This window comes from Lutra lutra, chromosome 4 (assembly GCF_902655055.1).
Source record: "Lutra lutra chromosome 4, mLutLut1.2, whole genome shotgun sequence".
Lineage (NCBI taxonomy): Eukaryota > Metazoa > Chordata > Mammalia > Carnivora > Mustelidae > Lutra > Lutra lutra.
Genome location: NC_062281.1, coordinates 132,490,939 through 132,513,047, shown reverse-complemented (window position 1 = coordinate 132,513,047; position 22,109 = coordinate 132,490,939). Strand labels below are relative to the sequence as shown.

The 22,109-nt window shown below is 44.7% G+C and overlaps 1 protein-coding gene across 3 annotated transcripts in view; it reads left to right on the top strand.

The window, feature by feature from the left end:
• Window positions 1–22,109, top strand: part of AK5 (adenylate kinase 5) — a 248,707-nt gene that overhangs the window by 201,736 nt on the left and 24,862 nt on the right. For all 3 annotated transcript variants that reach the window (XM_047726753.1, XM_047726752.1, XM_047726754.1), the window contains 2 exons: window positions 9,375–9,538; window positions 10,618–10,734. In XM_047726753.1, the coding sequence (XP_047582709.1) occupies window positions 9,375–9,538; window positions 10,618–10,734 (281 nt within the window). The remainder of the gene's footprint in view (window positions 1–9,374; window positions 9,539–10,617; window positions 10,735–22,109) is intronic.

The following is a 22,109-nucleotide window of genomic DNA, read 5'->3' as shown; positions in this document are numbered from 1 at the left end:
AGGGAAAAACTACCCTTCAGGAATTTGCTCTACTGTTATTATTTCCCACTCCCTCATTTCTCTTTTGACTCATGCAGCCAAAATCTCTCCTAAAACAGATTGCCAGATTTTTTTTTAAATTTAAAAACTTCTTCTCTTTTTATAAAAATAATACATCTCCAGGGCAACTGGGTGGCTCAGTCGGTTGAGTCTGCCTTCAGCTCAGGTCACTATCCTAAAATTGAGCCTCATGTTGGGCTCCTGGCTCAGCAGGAAGTTTGCTTCTCCCTCTTCCTCTGCTCCTCTCCTGTCTTGTGCTCTCTCTCTCTCTCTCTTTCTCTCGCTCACTCTCTCTCAAAATAAATAAATAAAATCTTTAAAGTGGGGCACTTGGGTGGCTCAGTGGGTTAAAGCCTTTGCCTTCGGCTCAGGTCGGAATCCCAGGGTCCTAGGATCGAGCCCCGAATCGGGCTCTCTGCTCAGTGGGGGGCCTGCTTCTCCCCCCACTCTCCCTGCCTGCCTCTCTGCCTACTTGTGATCTCTGTCTGTCAAATCAATAAATAAAATCTTTTAAAAAAAAGATATCTTCATCCTAGAAAATATGTATCAATCACAACAAATCACCCAAAATCCCAAAGCTTAGAGATGAATACTTAAGATTTTGACTTATAGTTCTCTTCATTTTTTCTATGTATATATTTTTAAATTGACATTTTTCATCAAAATGAGATTATGCAACCTTAAATCCTACTTTTTATACCTAACAAAATATCTTATGGGCCTTTCCAAGATCCTGAATATACTATGTCATGTCTTGAGGCTTTGTTACAATTGAACTGAAACAGAAAAACAGAAAATCACTCAAATCATGAGTGTTTAGCTTGATAAATTTTCCCTAAGTGTCACATTCATCTTACCAACATGCAGATCAAGATATTGAACACAACCAACATTCCAGAAGGTTCCTTGTGCCCCCCTCCTATTCACTGTCCTTTGCAAGGAATACCATACGTACTTCTAATTTTATATAAATGGAATCATACTGTATGTATGTTTGTATCTGTCTTCGTTCAATACATCATTTCAGTGACCACACATTATTTCTTTGAATTGCTGTAATTTATTCAGTTTATTCTTATTGTCATGCATTTTTCACCAAATGTTTGCTTTCATTAAAAATTCTTTAATGAATATCTATGTACAAAACAGTGATTTTTTTTCCTTACAATAAATCCACTGACTAAAAAAATTTAAGACTTTTGACTTATATACCAGATTGCCCTTCTGAAAGATTGTACCAATTTTATATTCCCATCATAGCATATAAGACTTCCAATTTCCGTGGTGTGGCCCAAAATTGAACACAAAACCCCAGATGTAATCCAACTACCATCCACCACAAATGTCTCTACCGGTCTTAAATATCCTCACTTCCTTTTACAGTACATAAATAGACTGCAAGTACAAATATCCTCTACGTTCTCTGACAAAGACAAAAATACAGAATGCTGGAAATGACCTTGGAATTTATCTAATCCAACAAGCTTATTTTCAGATGAGAATACAGAAGCCCAAAGAGGAGAAATGTCAGTGCAGACAGATTCCCAGTTAAAACCAAACCAGAAGACCATGTATAGGAAAAAAGGTGCAAAGAAATAAAACAGGGGTGCCTGGGTGGCTCAGATGGTTAAGCATCTGCCTTCGGCTCAGGTCACGATCCCAGAGGCCTGGAATCGAGCCCCATGTCGGGCTCCCAGCTCATGGGGAGTCTGTTTCTTCCTCCCCGCTCTGCCTGCTTCTCCTTCTGCTCGTGTTCTCTCTTTCTGTCTAATAAATATGAAATCTTGAATGAAAGAAAGAAAGAAAGAGAGAAGAAAAGAAAGAAAGAAAACAAAATGTATTCCTGGCAGTGACCTTTGGGAAGTAGGATTACGGGAGATTTTTCTTTTTATTTTTCTGAATTATGTGCTCGCTTCGGCAGCATATATACTAAAATATTTTTCTGAATTATTTAAATCTTCAATAAGGAGCGTATATTTCTTTGACAGTAGAGAAAAACTATTTTCTTTCTTTCTTTTTTTTAAAAGATTTTATTTATTTGTTTCACAGAGAAAGAGAGAGAGCACAAGCAGAGTGAGCAGCAGGCAGTGGGAGAGGGGGAGAAGCAGACTTCCCACCGAGCAGGGAGTCTGACGCCAGGCTCAATCCCAGGACCCTGGGATCACAACCCGAGCCAAAAACAGACACCCAGGCAACTGAGCCACCCAGGCACCACTAGAGTATGTTCTTTTTTTTTTCTTTTTAAAGATTTTTATTTATTTATTTGACAGACAGAGATCACAAGCAGGCAGAGAGGCAGGCAGAGAGAGAGGAAGGGAAGCAGGCTCCCCGCTGAGCAGAGAGCCCAATGCGGGGCTTGATCCCAAGACCCTGGGATCATGACCTGAGCTGAAGGCAGAGGCTTTAACCCACTGAGCCACCCAGGTGCCCCTAGAGTATTTTCTTTAAGAGAAGGAAAACATAGAAAAGAGAGGCTAAGTTTGTAAATTGCCTACTATATTTGTTTAATGCATGCCTAAGATCATAGTGTAGTGGGCTACAAAATCGGAAAAAAGGTGGCTCAATAACTTTAAGATGAATTTGGAAGAATCAGAATACTCTAGAATAATAAATTCTCAGAATTTAGAGACCTAAATAGGAAAAGCCTGACTTGGGGTGCGTGGGTAGCTCAGTCAGTTAAACGTTCATCCCTTGATTTCAGCTCAGGTCATGATCTCAGGGCAGTGAGATCAGGCAGATGAGCCTGCTTAATATTCTCTCCCTCGCCCTCTACCCTACCCCCTCCCTCTCAAAAAAGGCATGCGGGGTGGGGTGCTGACTGAAGCAACTTTTGGAAGGCTCTAGTCTGTAAACTTGATGAGTCAGGTCTGGAACGGGCCCTGGAGACCTCTGGGTGAAGAAGAAAAAGACAGGTTTTTTAGTAGTATTTATACTACAATTTGGAAATCCTGCCTCTGTCTCTGTTTAGAGATAGAGTTAGGATGGAGATGGGGCATGGAGTGGGGGCTGAGATGGAGATGGGGTGAGATGGAGATGGGATTAGGATAGGGATGGGGATGGGATGGATTTGGGTTTGGTTTGGAGATGGATATGGAACAGAGATGGGTTTAGATGGGGATGTGGTTGGGATGGAGATGGGATTAGGATGGAAATGCATTTAGGATGGAGAGTGGTTTATACTAAGAGCTGTAGTAGTTCACAGCATTGTGTGGTGGAAACGTTTAGGAATCCCTGCCTTGGCGCATGCCGTTTCCTCTCATCCAGGACCTGAACCTTCCTTATCTTGTCTCTACCTAAGAGCTAAAGTCATGGAACCAATTCCGGCATCTTGTCTTAATGAGACATTTCACACATCTTTCTGCATGTATGATAGATTCTGTGAATGGCAGAATCGTTGACTGTTTACAACAGAGATAAAATCATGTCCCTAAAGTCTCCAGGTTAGTTGGGGGGGGGGGGGGCGCTGATAGGGTTACTAGTTTTAACAAATATAAATACAAGACAGCTAGTTAAATTCGAGTTTTAGGTAAACAGTGATGGGGTGTAGTGTAAGCATGTCTGATATAATAGTTCACTGGATGACAGCTGGCAACCCTATGGGGCCACCATGAAAGCCTGGGTCTTGCTTGACTGAAGGATGTGCAGGTCTACCTCATTTCCAGAATGGCCATACATGTGAGAGGCTGTAGAGCTTAGGTACCAAGGCACAGGTGTGGCCTTGGACACAGATTTTTCACTTAACACTTACTTCGGGATGCCTGGGTGGTTCAGTCAGTTAAGCATCTGCCTTTGGCTCAGGTCACAATCCCAGGGTCCTGCTCGGTGGGGAGCCTGCTTCTCCCTCTGCCTGCCTGCTTCCCCCTGCTTATGCTCGCTTTCTCTCTCTGATAGATAAATAAATAAACCTTTAACAACAACAAACAAACAAAAAACAGTTCAAATAGTTATTGTAAGGATTAAATGACTCTAAGAGTCATAAACTTAGAGTCATAAACACACACATAAACATAAACACACATATAAACACAGAGAGAGAGGAAGAGAAAGAGAAAAAACCACTAATTTAATCCAGACTCTTCAATTCACAGACAAGGAAGCCAGCATCCAAAGAGGCAAAATCTCCCAAGGTCTCCCACGATCAGGCAGCTAGTTCAATGCAGGAATGGCCTAGGACCAAAGTCGGCTAACTCCCAATGTCACGTACAGGGCTACCTCCCACTCCCTGAAGCTCTCAGATTGTTTACCATCCATTTATTCATTCACTCTGTTCTAACAACTACCAAGTGCCCACTGTACACCAGACACTGATACATAAGACGTACATACATACATACAAGAAGTTCATGATCACGTGTGAAGTTTTTCCTTGTACCCTGCAGCTGACCTTGTCACTGGCATATTTTATCCTATTCACCAAATGACCTGAAGCAGCAGTACATTTCAGAACTCACAGAGATGTTGTCTTTGAGGATAAAGATCTATTTTTCTTAGTTGTTTCCGGTCAGACAGAGTCAGTTCTCAGCAATAGCCTGCTGAAACTCAGCGTGATGACACAGCTCATCCCAGATACAGAAAGTTTAAAGTGACTCATAGCCCTGCAGTGGTTGAGGATCATTCCTAGGGCACAGTCAGTTCATGATCCGGTGGAATAATACTTTTTCTCTGAAAGGAATCGTTTGGTCACAAAAATCTAAACCTAACCTTGGAACATTTTCATTTAGGAAGAAAGTAGTATTTCAAGAGGTAGGAATCATATAGCTCTTTAAACAGCTCAAAAATAACTTATTATTGGGGAAGATGGGTGAAATAAGTCATGGGGACCAAGGAGTGCACTTGTCATGACGAGCACTGGGTTATGTGTGGAAGTGTTGAGTCACTATAGTGTACACCTGAAACTAACATAACTCTGTATATTAACTATCCTGAAGTTAAAACAATAAAATAAAAATAATTCATTCTTTCAGCCACAATTATGAGGTGTCTCTTCAGACACTGTGTTTGGGTACCCAAGTGAGCAAAGCATAACCATAGCCTGTGCTTGTGAACCACCGAGTCCAATATGGAAGACAGACCTTAAGTAGTTGGTAGACCGATAGATAGAAGGAGGGATTCCTGCTGGGGCGAGGAGTCCCTCCCAGTGTTTACGGACCCGGCTCCTAGGCTTAGCTCTTTGCTGTGATGCTGGATTCAGTGTCCACAGAGGACATTGTAACCTGCTTTATGCCATTCCTATTTGAAATATTTAAAGATAAAAGTGGGATAGAAACGTGCATACTTGCATTTGTTTGAATTTGGGGTTCAGCTAATTCTTCTCCTGACATGATTTGTTTGGTCTTTTCTCTCGGAGCCCAGAACGTGCTGCCCCACCCCCTAAGGTTTGCCATCCTACCCTGGCGCCAAGCAACGTGCAATAGCTGCTTTGGAGGCAGGCGCTCTCTTGTGGGGCCGGCCAGTGAGGCCAGGAATTGGCTCCTAAGAGGGGCTTGACTGATGGATCCGGGAGCTGCCTCCTGGGAGGGGAGGGCTCCTGGAAACAAAGAGCACACTGCGGAACGGGGCCCAGATAGGCACGTGGAGGTGATGCAGCTTCATTTCAGCTCCACCTCAAAGAACGGGGACCCCTGGGTTGACAGCTCTCCTTCTGCAGGCCTCCTCCTGTATAGCGCTGTTGGAACCTGGGGGGGCCGGGGGTGGGGGGGAGATACCTACTGAGCTGTGACGTGAGAGCTCCCAGTACTTCGGTTGCACCATAGAGCATGTCAGTCTTTCCATGGAAAAAAATATAAATTATATTGGAGGTTGAGAAAAAAGTTTCTCAACATTTTTTTTTTCTTTCGACGTGTTGACGACCCCTTCAAAACAGGATCTCATATCGCAGACACTATGTGAATGACACCAGGCGATATTGCGTCTAGGGTCGCTCAGGGCTTAGAGCCTTGAGTAATGACCCACCAGAAGTCAGTGAGATGACAGGAAGTGTGACAGCCCCTCATCTGCTTTCTGTCATCTTGTCACAGGAGAGCACAGCCCACTTGTTCTGATACGTGGCACCTCAGAAGATTTTCTTCCGTTATAACTAATTATCCAGGAGGGATATCAAGGCCCCACTGTTTTTTATTTAAAAAGTCGTAAGCGGGGGTGCCTGGATGGCTCAGTGGGTTAAAGCCTCTGCCTTCAGCTCAGGTCATGATCTCAGGGTCCTGGGATCGAGCCCTGCATCGGGCTCTCTGCTCAGCAGGGAGCCTGCTTCCCTCTCTCTCTCTATCTGCCTGCCTCTCTGCCTGCTTGTGTTCTCTCTCTGTCAAATAAATAAATAAAACCTTTAAAAAATAATAAAAAAATAAAAATTCATAAGGCCTCAAAGACGTGCAAGTGACATTATATGAAAATCCGTATTTCTACTTGCAGTTTTTGTGCCTTCACCGCAGTGATAAAAATCACTTTGTTCTCCAGTTTGGAGCCATGGGAAGAATCAAGGCATTGTGTAGATTACTTAAAATTCCACTGTGCCTGCACCATTTGGCCAAAGAATGCTGAGAATTTGCAGCTGTTGCTCCACAAAAGGTTCCTAACTGGGGCAGGGGCTGCCGTTGAACACACAGCTGTTGTTAATTTGAGCTGAAGATTTTTAATTGCCTTTGTGTCAAAATTTATTAAATAACATTTCAGAGGAACAAAAACTGTAATAGTCGCATTAGTGGAGTGCTAAAAGAAGAAAGCAGCATTTTTGCCTGGTAAGCCGAGTCTGAAAATACCTTTTCCACATGACTGGCTTCCAGCCATCCCAAGAAAAGGGTTTCTAGGTAAATCTGGCCACAGAAGCCCTGGAGGCTTCTGCAGGGGCTCAGCCCGCCCTTGTCCTTACTCTTTTATCTGGAAGCACTTCTTGCCTGAGTGGCCTTCTCTTGTCCCCGTACCGTCCCTCCGTTTCTGTTATTGTGGGAGATGAGTCCTAGTGCTCAGGACAAGCGTGACACTGGCTGGGGACCGGCTGCTCCTCCTGAGCGGTCTGCGTCCTTCTTGGGAGCCTCTGTAATTGCCATTGTCCTGTTATCTCTAGCCCATCCATGACAATCCTGTGAGGCGACTGAGCCCTCCCCACTTAGCTGACAGCAGCTGCGTGGGTGAGAGGTAGACAAACAGGCACCTTTCCTTCATTTTTTGGCCAAGGCAAAGGAGAGAAAAGGCGAGGCCCTTCTACTAATAAGGAGCAACAGCTAAGTTTCCCTCAGGAGGGAAGCTGCTAAGTGTCTTGAGAAAGGGCTTTAGAATATGAAGAGAGACGAACCAGAGAAATAGCGAAATAAGTCATAAATCCTCACTACCATGCTAACGTCCCTGCCATGCTAACGTCCCTGCCATGTTCTCATTTTAATGTTCAGAATTCCCTCTAACAGGGAAAACTTCAGTTCATCAGGCACTTAGGAAACACCTACTGTAGGGGCGCCTGGGTGGCTCAGTGGCTTAACCCTCTGCCTTCGGCTCAGGTCATGATCTCAGGGTCCTGGGATCAAGCCCCGCATTGGGCTCTCTGCTCAGCGGGGAGCCTGCTTCCCTCTCTCTCTCTCTCCGACTGCTTCTGTGCCTACTTGTGATCTCTGTGTGTCAAATAAATAAATAAAATCTTAAAAAAAAAAAAAAAGGAAACACCTACTGTGTGCCGGGTGCGATACTAGTGAGGGACCTGGAGGCCAAGTGGCAGACAGGCTGAGGGCACGATGTGCTGTCAGGACCACTCACTCTCACAGAGGGGGACTTCCTGGTGGAAGAGGCAAGCGTTTGACGGAGGCCGAAGAGATGATGAGGATCTCAATAGTTAGAGGAGGAGGGAATCTGGGAGAGCAAACACCTGGTGGCTTGGAAAAGTTACATCTTGTTGCAAGGACAGGATGTAGCTGGACATGACAGTGTTGGGCGGGGATAAGACACACGCAAAAAAAGAAGGGCTGGAGAGGTTAAACTAGATTCTGGAAGGTTGAAATGCCCCTCTAAGGAGTTTGGATCTTATCCTGCGGGGACTGGAAAGTCACTGAATGCTCTGGAGCTGGGAAGTGTCAGTGCTTTTCAGGCAAATCATCCTGCGAGCAGGTCTGCTGGACTCCAGAGCCTCACCCATTCCCCCATGCAGAGGTGGAATGACTCTTGAGGACCTGCTCACCCTACCGGCCAGCCTGGCTAGCAGGGAAGAGAAGAGGAAATGCCTCTGAGAGCCAGAGTCCAGGCTTCAAGTCCTTGACTTGCTACCTACTAGCCAGGCGGCTATGAAAGTTGAGTTAATTCTCAGTGCCTGTGCTTCCCCATCTGTAAAAAGGGGGAAATAGCACCTGACTCTTAAAATTACTTTAAATTAATACATAAAATGCTTAGAACAATGAGTGGTACAGTAAGCTCCTGATAAAGGTTAACTATTATTTTCAGGTGTAAAATCTTACAACTTAGCACTGGTTGAACTTGGGGCGGGGGAAGGCAAGAGAGTCAGGGGTGTAATGGCTCATCCAAGGATTATGGCTCATACTCGGAAGTAATAATAATATTCAGAAAACAGCAGGAAAAAATCATATTGAGGGACATTCTACAAAATAAATAAAATCTTCGAAAGGGTGGAGGCCACATGAAAAAACTCGTTCTATGTGGAAGGAGACCAGAAGGACCTGACAACTAAAAGCAATGCGTGATTCTGAACTTGACCCATTGGCTTCAAAGGACATGGCTGGTATAAATCCATGGAAATCTGAACGGATTCTGAAGATGTAGTTACTTACATTGCAGCACGTGCTTGGCTCCTGGTCTGGGGGCAATGAAACTGAAGTGTTCTGTAGTGATGAGAGATCAGGTTGGCCACTTACTCTCAAATATTCCAGAAAGTTCTTTATTGTCTACTGATAACTCTGCTCTGTGCTTGGGATTGTTTAATAATGAAAACAATGTATTTTAAAAATTAATAGCTAGCCTTTGTTGGGCACTCACTGTGTACCCAGCACCGTGGTCAGTGCTTTAAACATGAGTATATTCGGTTCCCCAGGAAACTTCTCTTTCTTCTCTACCCAAAGTGTCCCATGTCCCCCCTCAGTGCCCTGGAGCAGCGTGAACTCTGCCCACTACAGTAGTTACCTACTAACTGCTTGTTGGGGTGTATAATGCTTACCCAGCCCCCACCCTGGACAGCCCACTCTTCGGGGGCAGGGAATGTACCCCATTCTCCACAGTATCCACACCTCCCAACACAGCTCCCTGTAAAGCATAAATACCCCATACGAGCTTGGATGGATAAAGTCGATGGGCTTGTTCACCATGGTGACTTGGGATGGGTGTCTGATACAGGACTCCTTTTCTAGGTGGCCCAGGCTCTGGCAAAGGCACACAGTGTGGAAAGCTGGTGGAAAAATATGGACTGACACATCTCTCAACTGGTGACCTTCTGCGTAATGAGCTGTCGTCAGAATCTGAAAGAAGCAAACTGATCAGAGACATCATGGAACGTGGCGACCTGGTGCCCTCAGTAAGCAACAGTTGCCTTCCCTGGCAGGGGGTCGGGAGGTAGGGGGATTTTTTGGAGTGTTGCAGTTAGTCTAAACCCCCAAAGACCATAGCTACATTTTATTTCCCTCTGATGTGAAAGTCCAGAGGCAGTTGGAGGGTCCACAGCAGAGACCCGTCTGCCAGACCATGTCCCGGCCCAGGTTCCTTCCACTCTGTTGCTCTGCCAGCCCCTTGAGTGTTAGCCTATCTCATATTCTCCCAGGGAACTGGTCCCCACGTAGTGTTAAAACCTTCAAAGCACAGGTGAGCATGCTGCAATAGAGCCTATAATTAGAGCCCCCTGGAAAATAGAAAATAACATTTTGGTCTTGTCTGGAAAGTATGATAGCATTATCTTGCAATCTGGTATCTTCCTTAGACAGTTTAAGTAGCGAATATCCCTTTTATGCCTCTTTTTTCCTTTCAAGTCACCATCCACCTCTGAGCCGCTGGATGCCATGGGTAGCAAAAAATATTCATCACTGCCCTATGAGGGCCCTGCTAGGCTCTGTAATTAGGGCTTGTACAGTGCAGACCATATTAGCTACCAAAGCTTTATGCTTCCTCTTCAAATAGCTACAATCCCTAGCAATTCTCTCAAGTCAGTGGATATCAAATTTTATAAAATATTTACTGGAAAAAATCAACAGAGAAGCACATTTTATACCATGTTTTGCCTAGTTTTAAACTGCCATTATGCCTAATTTATGGAGTGTTACCATAAGAAATACAGCCACTATATTTCATTTTTCTAAGATGCTATTTTAAGACATCCCAGTAAAATATAACTAATAAACTATTCCATATATAACTATACCAGCATGAAAAAAATGCTATTAAACTGTGACTGATTGTAAGATACATACTAATTTCATAGACAATAAAATATGGGGGGGGAGTGAAACTAAGAATGAATGAAATATGATATATTTCTGTCGGCTGTTAATCTTACATGAACCTTTCTCCCTCCCAAAATGGGATGACTAGTGGAGATGGGTGGTAATGCTAGTGTTGTTCTATGGAAGAGCTCAGATCCTGACCACTGTCTCTCTGCTCCAGGGCATCATTCTGGAGCTCCTGAAGGAGGCCATGCTGGCCAGCCTCAGCGACACCAAAGGCTTCCTGATTGACGGCTATCCCCAAGAAGTGAAGCAAGGGGAAGAGTTCGGACGTAGGGTGAGCTGTTGTTATGGGGATCTTTCCAGAAGGAAAATAAAAGACATCATTGAGGTTGGGGGATAAACTCAAAAGTCTATCTCTCTCCTAATTACATTAACCAAACTTTCAGTTGCAAATGCAAAAACTCAACACAAACTGACCAAAAAGAGGAGAGTAGGGTAGGTGATGGTAGTGGATTTATTGGCTCAAGTAACTAAAATGTCTAGAAGTGGTTCACACTTGGTTGGACCCATGTATTTAAATTTGTTCATCCATTGTGTTGTGCCTTTCTCCATCTCTTGGATTCCAGGCTTTTTTTCACCATCCAAGTCATCTCAGAGAGAGTGTTTTTCTTTTCCAATGGGGGTAGCTGATGACCCAAGTTTGTGTTTCATTATCCTGGGTTAGGTCATGAGCCCATTGCTGAACCAATCACTGTGGCCAAGGGGAAGATGGGAGGGCATATAATGGAATATCTAGGAATACCCTGATTCATTGGGTAAGACCAGGCTAGGGATGAGAAAGGGAGGAGGGAGCACCATACCTGAAGCATGCAGACTGAGGAAGGGAAGGGAAATTACCCAAGAAAGAATAGGGATGCCCTTAGAAGCCATCAAGGGAAATGATGCTAGACAGGCAGAGTCAAGTGAAGTGTATGCACTGCTCCAACCTCCCACCATCCAGCCTCCCAAGTCCCTCATCTCCTAGTGAAGCAGGTGGGGCAGGACCACTCACAGGGGAACAGTTGTAAGTAAAAACCATCATAACTATCCTTTATTGAACCTACTCTTGCCTCACTCTGGTGCTGCTATACACTGTACATCCATTTACCTCTAAAGTCCAAGCAAGCAGGAAATATTTGTCCCCAGTTATTAAACAAAGATTCCAGAGCTCACAAGTATTAATATTTATCTAGATACCTCTTTAGACTAGTTTCAGACATTTTCATATTTCATTTCATATATTTTTAATAATCTTTTTTAGATAGATAGATAGATGAAGTACTTTCTTCATGTTAAAGGTGATGAATTCAGCCCAAAGAGACTTGCCCACAGTCATAGGGCTGGTAAGTGACAACTGCTGGTAGGATGAAGAATCAGGGGCCCATCTCCATCCATCTCTAACACTACAGTGTGGATAACAGTGAATCATGCTTGTGTGTCCCCTGGAGATTAGTCTGACCTTCTGAGCCCATTTGATTGAACTTCCTTAGATAGTATCTGAATATTTAAAGGCCAGTTGCTCACCTTCCCCTACATTTCCTGCTAGCAACCAGAGTCAAAGAAAAAATGCACCAGCCTAGTTGGCAAGAGTGGGATGAGTCCACCAGCACTGGCCCTCAGCTCCGGAACCTCTGGCAACCAGGAGCGAGTAGCAGAGCCTGTGACTAGTGGTTCCAGGTAGTTCCCAGTGGGGGGCGCTCATATCCACTATTCCGCTGAGCTTTCCCCCACAAAACAAACCGCTTGAAGAATTCAAACTTCAACATACATCAACTACTTTTTTTCAAAAAGTATTCGAAATTTTGTTATTCGAAAGATTGTTATCCTTTCTTTAAAAAAGGTTTTATTTGGGGCGCCTGGGTGGCTCAGTCGTTAAGCGTCTGCCTTCAGCTCAGGTCGTGGTCCCAGCGTCCTGGGATCCAGCCCCACATGGAGCTGCTTCCTCCGCAGGAAGCCTGCTTCTCCCTCTCTCACTCCCCCTGCTTGTGTTCCCTCTCTCGCTGTGCCTGTCTCTCTGACAAATAAATAAATAAAATCTTTAAAAATAAAAAATAAAATAATAAAATAAAAAAGATTTTATTATTTATCTGACAGAGAGAGACACAGCGAGAGGAAACACAAGCAGGGGGAGTGGGAGAGGGAGAAGCAGACTCCCCACCAAGCAGGGAGCCTGATGTGGGGCTCCATCCCAGGACCCTGGGATCATGACCTGAGCCGAAGGCAGACACTTAACGACTGAGCCACCCAGGTGCCCTATGTTATCCTTTCTTTAAATATCATGCTAAAATACACATAACATAAAAGTTAACATTGTAACCACTTTTAGAGTTCAATAGTGTTAAGTGTATTTGCATTGTTGTGCAACCACTCTCAAGAAGTCTTGGAAAACAGGAATTCTATACCCACTAAACAACAACTCCCTGTCTCTCTCCCCTCAGCCCCTGCAGCCACCATTCTACTTTCCGTCTCTAAGAATCTGACTATTTTAGGGACCTCTTCTAGGTGGAATCAGCCTAATTTGTTCTTTTGTGGCTGGCCTATTTCACTTAGCATCATGGCCTCAAGGCTCATCCAAGTTGTAGCGCATGTTACAATTTCCTTCCTTTTTACAGTTGAGCAATATTTTGGTTATCCATTCACCCATGAAAAGTGACTTGGGTTGGCTATCGTAAGTAAGGCTATGAACATGGACCTACAAATCTCTTCTTCAGGACTCTGCTTCAACTCCTTTGGGTATAGATACAGAAGTGTAATCACTGGAACATCTGGTAATTCTATCACACACCACCTACCTCAGCCGCTGCACCATTTTACATTCCCACCAGCAGAGCATGGAGGTTGCAGCTTCTCTACAACCTCACCAACCCCTGTTATTTTCTGGGGGGTTGGCTAGTCCCTACCTTAACGGGCATGAGGTGATTTCTTATTATGGTTTTGGTTTGCATCTTCTTTTTTTTTTAAGATTTTTATTTATTTATTTGACAGAGATCACAAGTAGGCAGAGAGGCAGGCAGGGAGAGAGGAGGAAGCAGACTCCCTGCTGAGCAGAGAGCCCGATTCGGGGCTCGATCCCAGGACCCTGGGATCATGACTGGAGCTGAAGGCAGAGACTTTAACCCACTGAGCCACCCAGGCGCCCCTTGGTTTGTATCTTCTTAAAAATGAATTATGTTGACCATCTATTCTTGTTCTTGTTGGCCATCTATGTATCTTCTTCGGAGAAATGTCTAGTCACATTCCTTGCCCATTTTTTAATCAGGTTGTTTGGTTTCTTGTTATTGAGTTGTAGGAGTTATTTATATATTCTGGATATTAACCCCTTATCAGATATATGATTTGTTAATATTTTCTCCCATTCTGTATGTTTCCTTTTGTTCTATTGATTGTGTCCGTTGATGCACAGGGTTTTTTTTTAAGCTTTTATTTTTTTGGTAATCTCCACACCCACGGTGGGGCTCGAACTCACAACCCCAAGATCGAGAGTTGTGTGTTCCACTGACTGAGCCCGACAGACACCCTGATCCACGGACGCTTTTTATTTTGATATAGTCTAATTTATCTGTTTTTGCTTTTATTCCCTGTGTTTTAATGTCATGTCCAAGAAACCACAGCCAAATCCAATGTCATAAAGATTTTCTCCTGTTTTTCTTTAAGAATTTTATAGCTTTAGTTCTTACCTGTCGGTCATTAATTCATTTTAACCAATTTTTGTATATGGTGCACAGTAAAGGTCCAATTTCATTCTTTTGTATGTGGGTATCTGGTCTTTCCAACGTTATTTGTTGGAAAGACTGTTTTTTCCCCAGCTGAATGGTCTTGACATCTTTGTCAAAAATCATTGACCATCTATGTAAGAGTTTATTTCTGGGTCCTCTATTGTATTCCATTAGTCTATATGACTATCTTTATGCCAGTCCCACACTGTTCATATCACTGTGACTTTGTAATAAGTTTTTAAATCAGGAAGTGTGAGACCTCTAACTTTGTTCTTTTTCAACAAACAAACAAAAAAACACCAGTGCCATTGGGACTTTGATAAGGGTTGTTTTAAATCTGTAGATTGCTTTGGGTGGTATTGACATCTTAACCATACTGAGTCTTCTGTAGATTGTTTTACATTGTAGCTTCTCCTAGTCTTTCAGCCAGACTTTCGATAAGGCTCCTGGGGAAACAGGCTGAATAACTGAGGAACAGGGAAATTTTTTCTACACGACTTCAGAAGCAGGGCCTTGGCAAGGCTGGAGGACGGAGAGAGGATAGAAAGGAGTTGTTGGGTCAGGCCTTGACCCTGCAGAGTTTGGCAGTTGTAGAAGCATATCATTCAAATACAGTGGGAGACACCCTGTAACTGCCACAGACCACGGTGTTCACTGAGGTTCAGGCTTCGCGGTGGCAGCACACCTCTAGGTGATTTCACACTTATTTTGTCTGTGAATTTAAGGTCTGAAGAGCCTGGGAGGACCTCCAAGAGAGTTAGGTCATACACTTGCTTGGAGTGCTGGGGGAAAATGTCTTTGAAAAGTCTACTTTGCTAAATTGTTCTTTTGAAGCCCCCAAATGGTCCACTGTGGTAAGGAAGATGCATGGTAAAGACGGGCATCCCCTTTTTTGGTCAATAACCATGTGCAAACAATAACAGAGTTAGAATCCGTATTCTCCCTTGAGGGTTTTTAGAACTAGATCTGCAGGCAAGTCCTCGATTTTAGGCCTGTGGGTTCCAAACTGTTTTAAGCAGTGGCATTCACATATAGCCTCTTTAAAGCTCAAGTCACTCATGTGGTCCAGAATCCAAAAAGCTGAATATTGTCCCTGTCGTATATTAGTGTGACGCTGGGTAAGTCCCTCAACTTCAGGCTCTTCATCTATAAATCAGAGGTAATAATACACCTGCCAAAACCTAATTTGAGGATTTTTGAACACTGAATGACAGAACATACATAAATGTGTTTTCTAAACTTTATACGGCTATAAAATATTATCTAAATTAGGGTCACTTTTTTTTTTTTTTTTGAGAGAGAGAGAGAGAGCGAGCGCTCTCATGCTGGGGATGGGGCAGAGGGAGAGGAAAGAGAGAATCAGAAGTAGACTCCAAGCTCAGCACAGAGCATGGCACAGGGCTTGATCCCATGACCCTGAGATCATGACCTGAGTGGAAATCAAGAGTCAGACTTAACCAACTGAGCCACCCCCAGGTGCCCCAGAGTCATACTTCACACAAATCTGTAAATCCCTACTCTGTCAAACCTTTCCCCTTTTCCTGTAACCCAGGTAGAATGAGGTAAATGTTTTACATGGCCAGTGGTTTTGTCCCTGGCCTTTGGTATGTATGAATTCAAAAACCTATATGATCTCCCCCCAACTAAAGCAGAACCCCCCCACTCTGGGCCCCATTCAGACAGGCATTAGAATTGGCCGAGGGGTGCTGGGGTGGTTCAGTTGGTTAAGTCTGGGCTCGGGTCATGATCTCAGCGTCCTGGGATGGGGAGTCTGCTTCTCCCTCTCCCTCTGCTCCTCCCCTGCTTGTGTTCACTCTCTTTCTTTCAAATAAATAAATTAAATCTTTTTTTTTTTTTAATGTGCAGAGAAGAAACCTAACTGGAACTCAGAGTTAGGAAGAGTCATTAGTGTGAGCAGGCAGTTCCAACCAAAGCTAAAAATCACGATATCATCTCAAAAAATACGGGAGTGCCCAGTTTCATTAATGAATTGATGACCTACAGGGGGAGGTCTACAAAAACAGTTTTTTACACACTGCTGGGAGGAGTTTGCAGAGGTCAAACATGGCATTGACTTGCCCTTGGGTACAGTGACCTTGGACGATGCTAATGTCCCTTACTTAGGCTGCATGCAGGAGAACACACCTGACCTTCCAAAGCTGCTACTTGCTTGAAGCCTGACCAGAAGGACAAAGATGCTACAAATACACAGAATGAGCCACTCTCTGGTCATTTATGTCTCTGCCGGGACCACCTCGTTTGTAGAGTCCCGTCCAAATCACAGGCAGGGAATTAATTCGAAATTTGGCAAAGACAAATACAGACATCTCATTTTCTCCGGAGCTTTAGAGCAATCAGCCAGGCTGGGAGCAGAGTGAGCGTTTCTCATACGCTAATCAGACCCACAACTGTTTGAAGCCCATGCATGCCTGGGAAGGGTTTTAACCAGCCTTGCTCTGTCACAGAGACTGATAAGCCTGATGCGTGGGACCATCTGTTGCCCCAAATCCCCAGTTCGGTCAGGCTGACGTCCTTGCACACCTGTAGTTGAGTCCTCGAGATGCAGTGTCGGTAAGGATTTGCTTGCCTGCCTGCTGTACCTGACATCAGAAGACCAAACCCGGGCTGGTGCCCACCGCTCCAGCGTGTGCCTGTGTGCGATTTCTCTGTTACCGTCCTATCTTCTAATCCCAGCGCCGGTTCTGGCCCCGTTGAATTCATGATCTGTGCCTTCAGTATCCAACATGGTATAGGGGGAGGAGGAAGGGGGCTCAGTGTGACAGCGTGACAGTGTGTGTGTGTGTACATGCGCACGCAGGTGTGTCAGCATGTGGGTGACCGGAGCAGAAGGAATACAAAGTCGGAGCTGGGGTTTCTGACCATCATCTCCCATCTCCTAGTCCAGCTGAGAACCACTGGGCACAGTGACTGGGTCTTAACAGGCCCGTATTCAAAGCTCTGCTGTACAACTCACTGGCAAGTCATTTAACTGTACATATCTCAGTTTCCTCTTCCGTAAAATGTAAATCGACAATGGCTACAGCCATGCCTCTTCGGAAGATTGGCTGGGGTCCTTGAAGAGTCCTTGACACATTTATAAGCCTACATACGGTGTTCCATAAATTGTTAAGTCTTTTCCAAAATTATGGATTTTTTTCTGGCTACAGAAAGAAAAACTGTATGGCTATGAGACAGTACAGAAGAGTATAAAACAAAGACGCACTAATCACCCAGAGGCAACACCTATTAACATTGTGACGTATGTGACGTATGTCTGAGTTCTACCCATTTGTATACAGAGAGTATCATACAGAACGTGTAACTAACAGAGGAATCGCTGTTACTTTTTTTGAGCACTCAAGATATGCCTGGAACTGAACTAGATGCTTTACATATGTCAATTTATTAATCTTTATAACCCGATTCAGCAGCTACTATTGTTTCCGCTTTGTAGAGATATCTTCTGGAGGAGGGGTAAAGTGCTCTCCTGTATTAACCCGTCCTTGTGCTCAACAACAGCCAAACTAAACAGATATTAACAGAAATAAAATGCATGTGCTTGCTCTTGGCTTTTCCCTCCCAGGAGCCTCTTAGCTGAAATTGTGCCCTTAGTGTGAATGTGCAGATCATTTTCCTGGGCGTGTGAATGAGGACATCAGTACCTGTCTGTCTGACTACTCTTAACTACCTCATAATACTTCCATCCTCAGAATAAATGATTCCCATTTTCAGAATGAGCTCTTAGCAAAAAAAAAAAAAAAGAAAAAGAAAAAAAAGGAAATAAAGGTGGGGGGGGTATGAATCTGGCCAAAGGACTTTCCAGTTGGTGTGAGGCCCCTTGGGGACCACCCTGGGATTCCCCACATGCAATTTTCTGCCCTCTTCCTCTGACTTCCAGTTCACTGTAGAACGTTGAGCTGTGTAATGACAGTGAGGTGGCAGTGGGACGATATTATTATTATTAGGGTTGTGTGTTCAAGACTGCTGGAATGACCCAGATAACCCTCCTCTAGGGAGCTCCTCCAAGGGGAGGGACCTCTGAGGTGAGAGCAAATGGGAAATAGGCCTGCCACTTTATTTTTAATCAGTGGCCCTTACCTCCCAGTGGAGCAAAACCAGGAAGTATGCTGGGGCGTGAGATTAAGGCAAAAAGCATGGGTAGGGCCTCTGACTCTTCCTAAACCCAAATCTGACCAACAGGGGCTTTCATAATTCAAAGGGGTGAATACATCGCTAGACTCACGTCTATGTAGTGCTTAAAATGGGCACTTGATGTCTATTAATTCATTTCATCCCGGCAATTCTCCTACTGAGGTAGAAACTATTATTATCCTCATTTTAAAGCGAGGAAATGAAGCACCCAGAGAGAACAAGACAGCTATTTTTCTCAACAAAAGAGAGTTTCTGGGTGGCCTGCCCCTGCCCACTGATAAATATGGCCTAAACCAGTGTCCCAACTTAATCAGAAGAAAACGAGAGCCGGGGTCAGAGGAGAGCAGGGTAAACCCCTCCTCCTGCTCCACCTGCTGGAATCACGTAGGCAAAGCCATCATCACAAGGCCGCTGAAGCTGACATTCTCATCCTGGTGGCAGCTCTCAGCTGGGATGGGTGCTCGTGCCAGCTTGATCCCAAGAGGCGTTAGAGCCAGCTTCCGCAAGATGAAATGGTCTCTGACACCACCCACTTCCTTTCCCGCTGTCTTGCCCTCCTCTCCTGGCCCCGTGTGGCCCACAAGGCATCTGGCCTGAGCCCCATTCTGAAGGAGAAGTCCACGAGGGTGAAGTCACCCGGCTTTCGAGCCGCACACAGCTGGCTCAGGACTGTGGCTTTGGACAAGTTAACCTCCCTGAGGAGATGATTTCCTCTTACTTGGAGAAGAGATAACACTTCCCAGCATGGGCTTCCAGGACGGCTGGAGGTAGCGGCCTTAGCTACAGCAATGTTGTTTACTTGCAGGGTGCCACCCGCCCCTCAAAGGACACTTGTGCTGTAATAGGGATCCCCGAATACCCAAGGCTGTGAAGAACGCCCCCTCTGCCAAGGCAGCAGTCCAGGGGTACCAGCAGGGTGATACTGGGAGCAGGGAGTTGTCCCCAAGTGCCTGTGATTCATTCAGAAAAGGGCGGAGTGCCCTTCCAGCCACATGATGTTAAAGGCAAACCGCAGGCTAATGAAAAAGAGGCAGAGAGGGGACACAGAGAGCTGCTCCGGAGGACTTTCTAAAGATAGGTGTAGATCCAGGTGCTTTGGAAAATGATTAAATGATTAAATAGTATTTCATTCAACCATGCAGAAAAGTTTAGGTACTGACACCATTAGTGGTACAGGCCACTTCCAAATGGAATGACTGCTCCATAGCGTTTTATGTAGGAAGGGAGCATGTGAGGAAGGTCGCGTCAAACCCGTTTGTCTTGGAAGTGGCTTTTCAAACTTTTATTTTGTGGAGAATTGGCCTGGAGATTTTCTTAAAGTGCAGGACTGATTCAGCAGGTCAGGGAGGGTGCCCGAAACTGCCTTTCTCACTCGCTTCCAAATGATGGCTGTGTCTGCTCCGTGGACCACCCTTGCAGCATCCTGTGGAAGACGAAACTGCCTCTCAGCTCTGTATTCACCTTGATGCAGAAATCAGTTACCGCCAGCTCCTGCTCAGATACCCATTATCTCTGTTTGCACCTGCATGTGCCCCTGAGTAATCTTTCCTGCCTTCAAGAGTGGCCTCGAAATTCCCGCAATTAGAAAAATCACCTTGTCTTCTCATGCAGACCCAACCAGAAACTGTTCCAGGGAGCCCAAGGCGAACTGAACCCTGGGCTGCCGCCCAAGCCCGCCCTCTGCTGGTGACACGAGTCACTGTCTTCTAAACCCAGCCTTTGCTGCTGCTCAAATGCTCATTTTTGTTTTCACATTAATACAGGCAGAAAAGTTGCATGACATTTTCCAGAGGTTTATTTCACTCTTCTAGATTTGGAGAATTTTCCAGCCCTGTTCCTTAAAGTACATCCTATCGAGGGGGTAGATAAAGGTTCAGCCAGCACTTAGTAGCACCTTACTGTTCTGAGGTGCCTAAAAGTCCTCTTCCCCGCCCCCCACCCCAATTTTGTTCCCATCGCTCCCAGGCACTTTCCACAGTGGGGTGGCAAGCCTTCCTTTATTCACAGCCTGACCTCTGCAAGATGAGGAGAGGGAGCAAGATTCTTGGTGGTTGTGGTAAGGGAGGAAATACAGACACAGAGACATCAGGAGCCAAAGAACGTTTCAGGGAAGGACCGGGAGATTGGGAGACTCGTGCTGCTGATCATAGTGTCATCATTCATTCACTGAAACATTTCTTTTTTTTTTTTTTTTTAGTTTTTTTATTTTTTCAGCATAACAGTATTCATTATTTTTGCACCACACCCAGTGCTCCATGCAATCCGCGCCCTCTACAATACCCACCACCTGGTGCCCCCAATCTCCCACCCCCCACCCCTTCAAAATTCTCAGATCGTTTTTCAGAGTCCATAGTCTCTCATGGTTCACCTCCCCTTCCAATTTCCCTCAACTCCCTTCTCCTCTCCATCTCCCCTTGTCCTCCATGCTATTTGTTATGCTCCACAAATAAGTGAAACCATATGATAATTGACTCTCTCTGCTTGACTTATTTCACTGAGCATAATCTCTTCCAGTCCCGTCCATGTTGCTACAAAACTTGGGTATTCATCCTTTCTTTTTTCTTTTTTTTTTTTTTTTTACAGCTTTATAAACATATATTTTTATCCCCAGGGGTACAGGTCTGCGAATCGCCAGGTTTACACACTTCACAGCACTCACCATAGCACATACCCTCCCCAATATCCATAACCCCACCCCCCTCTCCCAACCCCCTCCCCCCATCAACCCTCAGTTTGTTTTGTGAGATTAAGAGTCACTTATGGTTTGTTTCCCTCCCAATCCCATCTTGTTTCATTTACTCTTCTCCTACCCCCTCAACCCCCCATGTTGCATCTCCTCTCCCTCATATCAGGGAGATCATATGATAGTTGTCTTTCTCCGATTGACTTATTTCGCTAAGCATGATACCCTCTAGTTCCATCCACATGGTCGCAAATGGCAAGATTTCATTTCTTTTGATGGCTGCATAGTATTCCATTGTGTATATATACCACATCTTCTTTATCCATTCGTCTGTTGATGGACATCTAGGTTCTTTCCATAGTTTGGCTATTGTAGACATTGCTGCTATAAACATTCGGGTGCACGTGCCCCTTCGGATCACTACGTTTGTATCTTTAGGGTAAATACCCAGCAGTGCAATTGCAGGGTCATAGGGTAGTTCTATTTTCAACATTTTGAGGAACCTCCATGCTGTTTTCCAGAGTGGTTGCACCAGCTTGCATTCCCACCAACAGTGTAGGAGGGTTCCCCTTTCTCCGCATCCTTGCCAGCATCTGTCATTTCCTGACTTGTTAATTTTAGCCATTCTGACTGGTGTGAGGTGATATCTCATGGTGGTTTTGATTTGTATTTCCCTGATGCCGAGTGATATGGAGCACTTTTTCATGTGTCTGTTGGCCATCTGGATGTCTTCTTTGCAGAAATGTCTTTTCATGTCCTCTGCCCATTTCTTGATTGGATTATTTGTTCTTTGGGTGTTGAGTTTGCTAAGTTCTTTATAGATTTTGGACACTAGCCCTTTATCTGATATGTCATTTGCAAATATCTTCTCCCATTCTGTCAGTTGTCTTTTGGTTTTGTTAACTGTTTCCTTTGCTGTGCAAAAGCTTTTGATCTTGATAAAATCCCAAAAGTTCATTTTTGCCCTTGCTTCCCTTGCCTTTGGTGATGTTCCTAGGAAGATGTTGCTGCGGCTGAGGTCGAAGAGGTTGCTGCCTGTGTTCTCCTTGAGGATTTTGATGGATTCCTTTCTCACATTGAGATCCTTCATCCATTTTGAGTCTATTTTCGTGTGTGGTG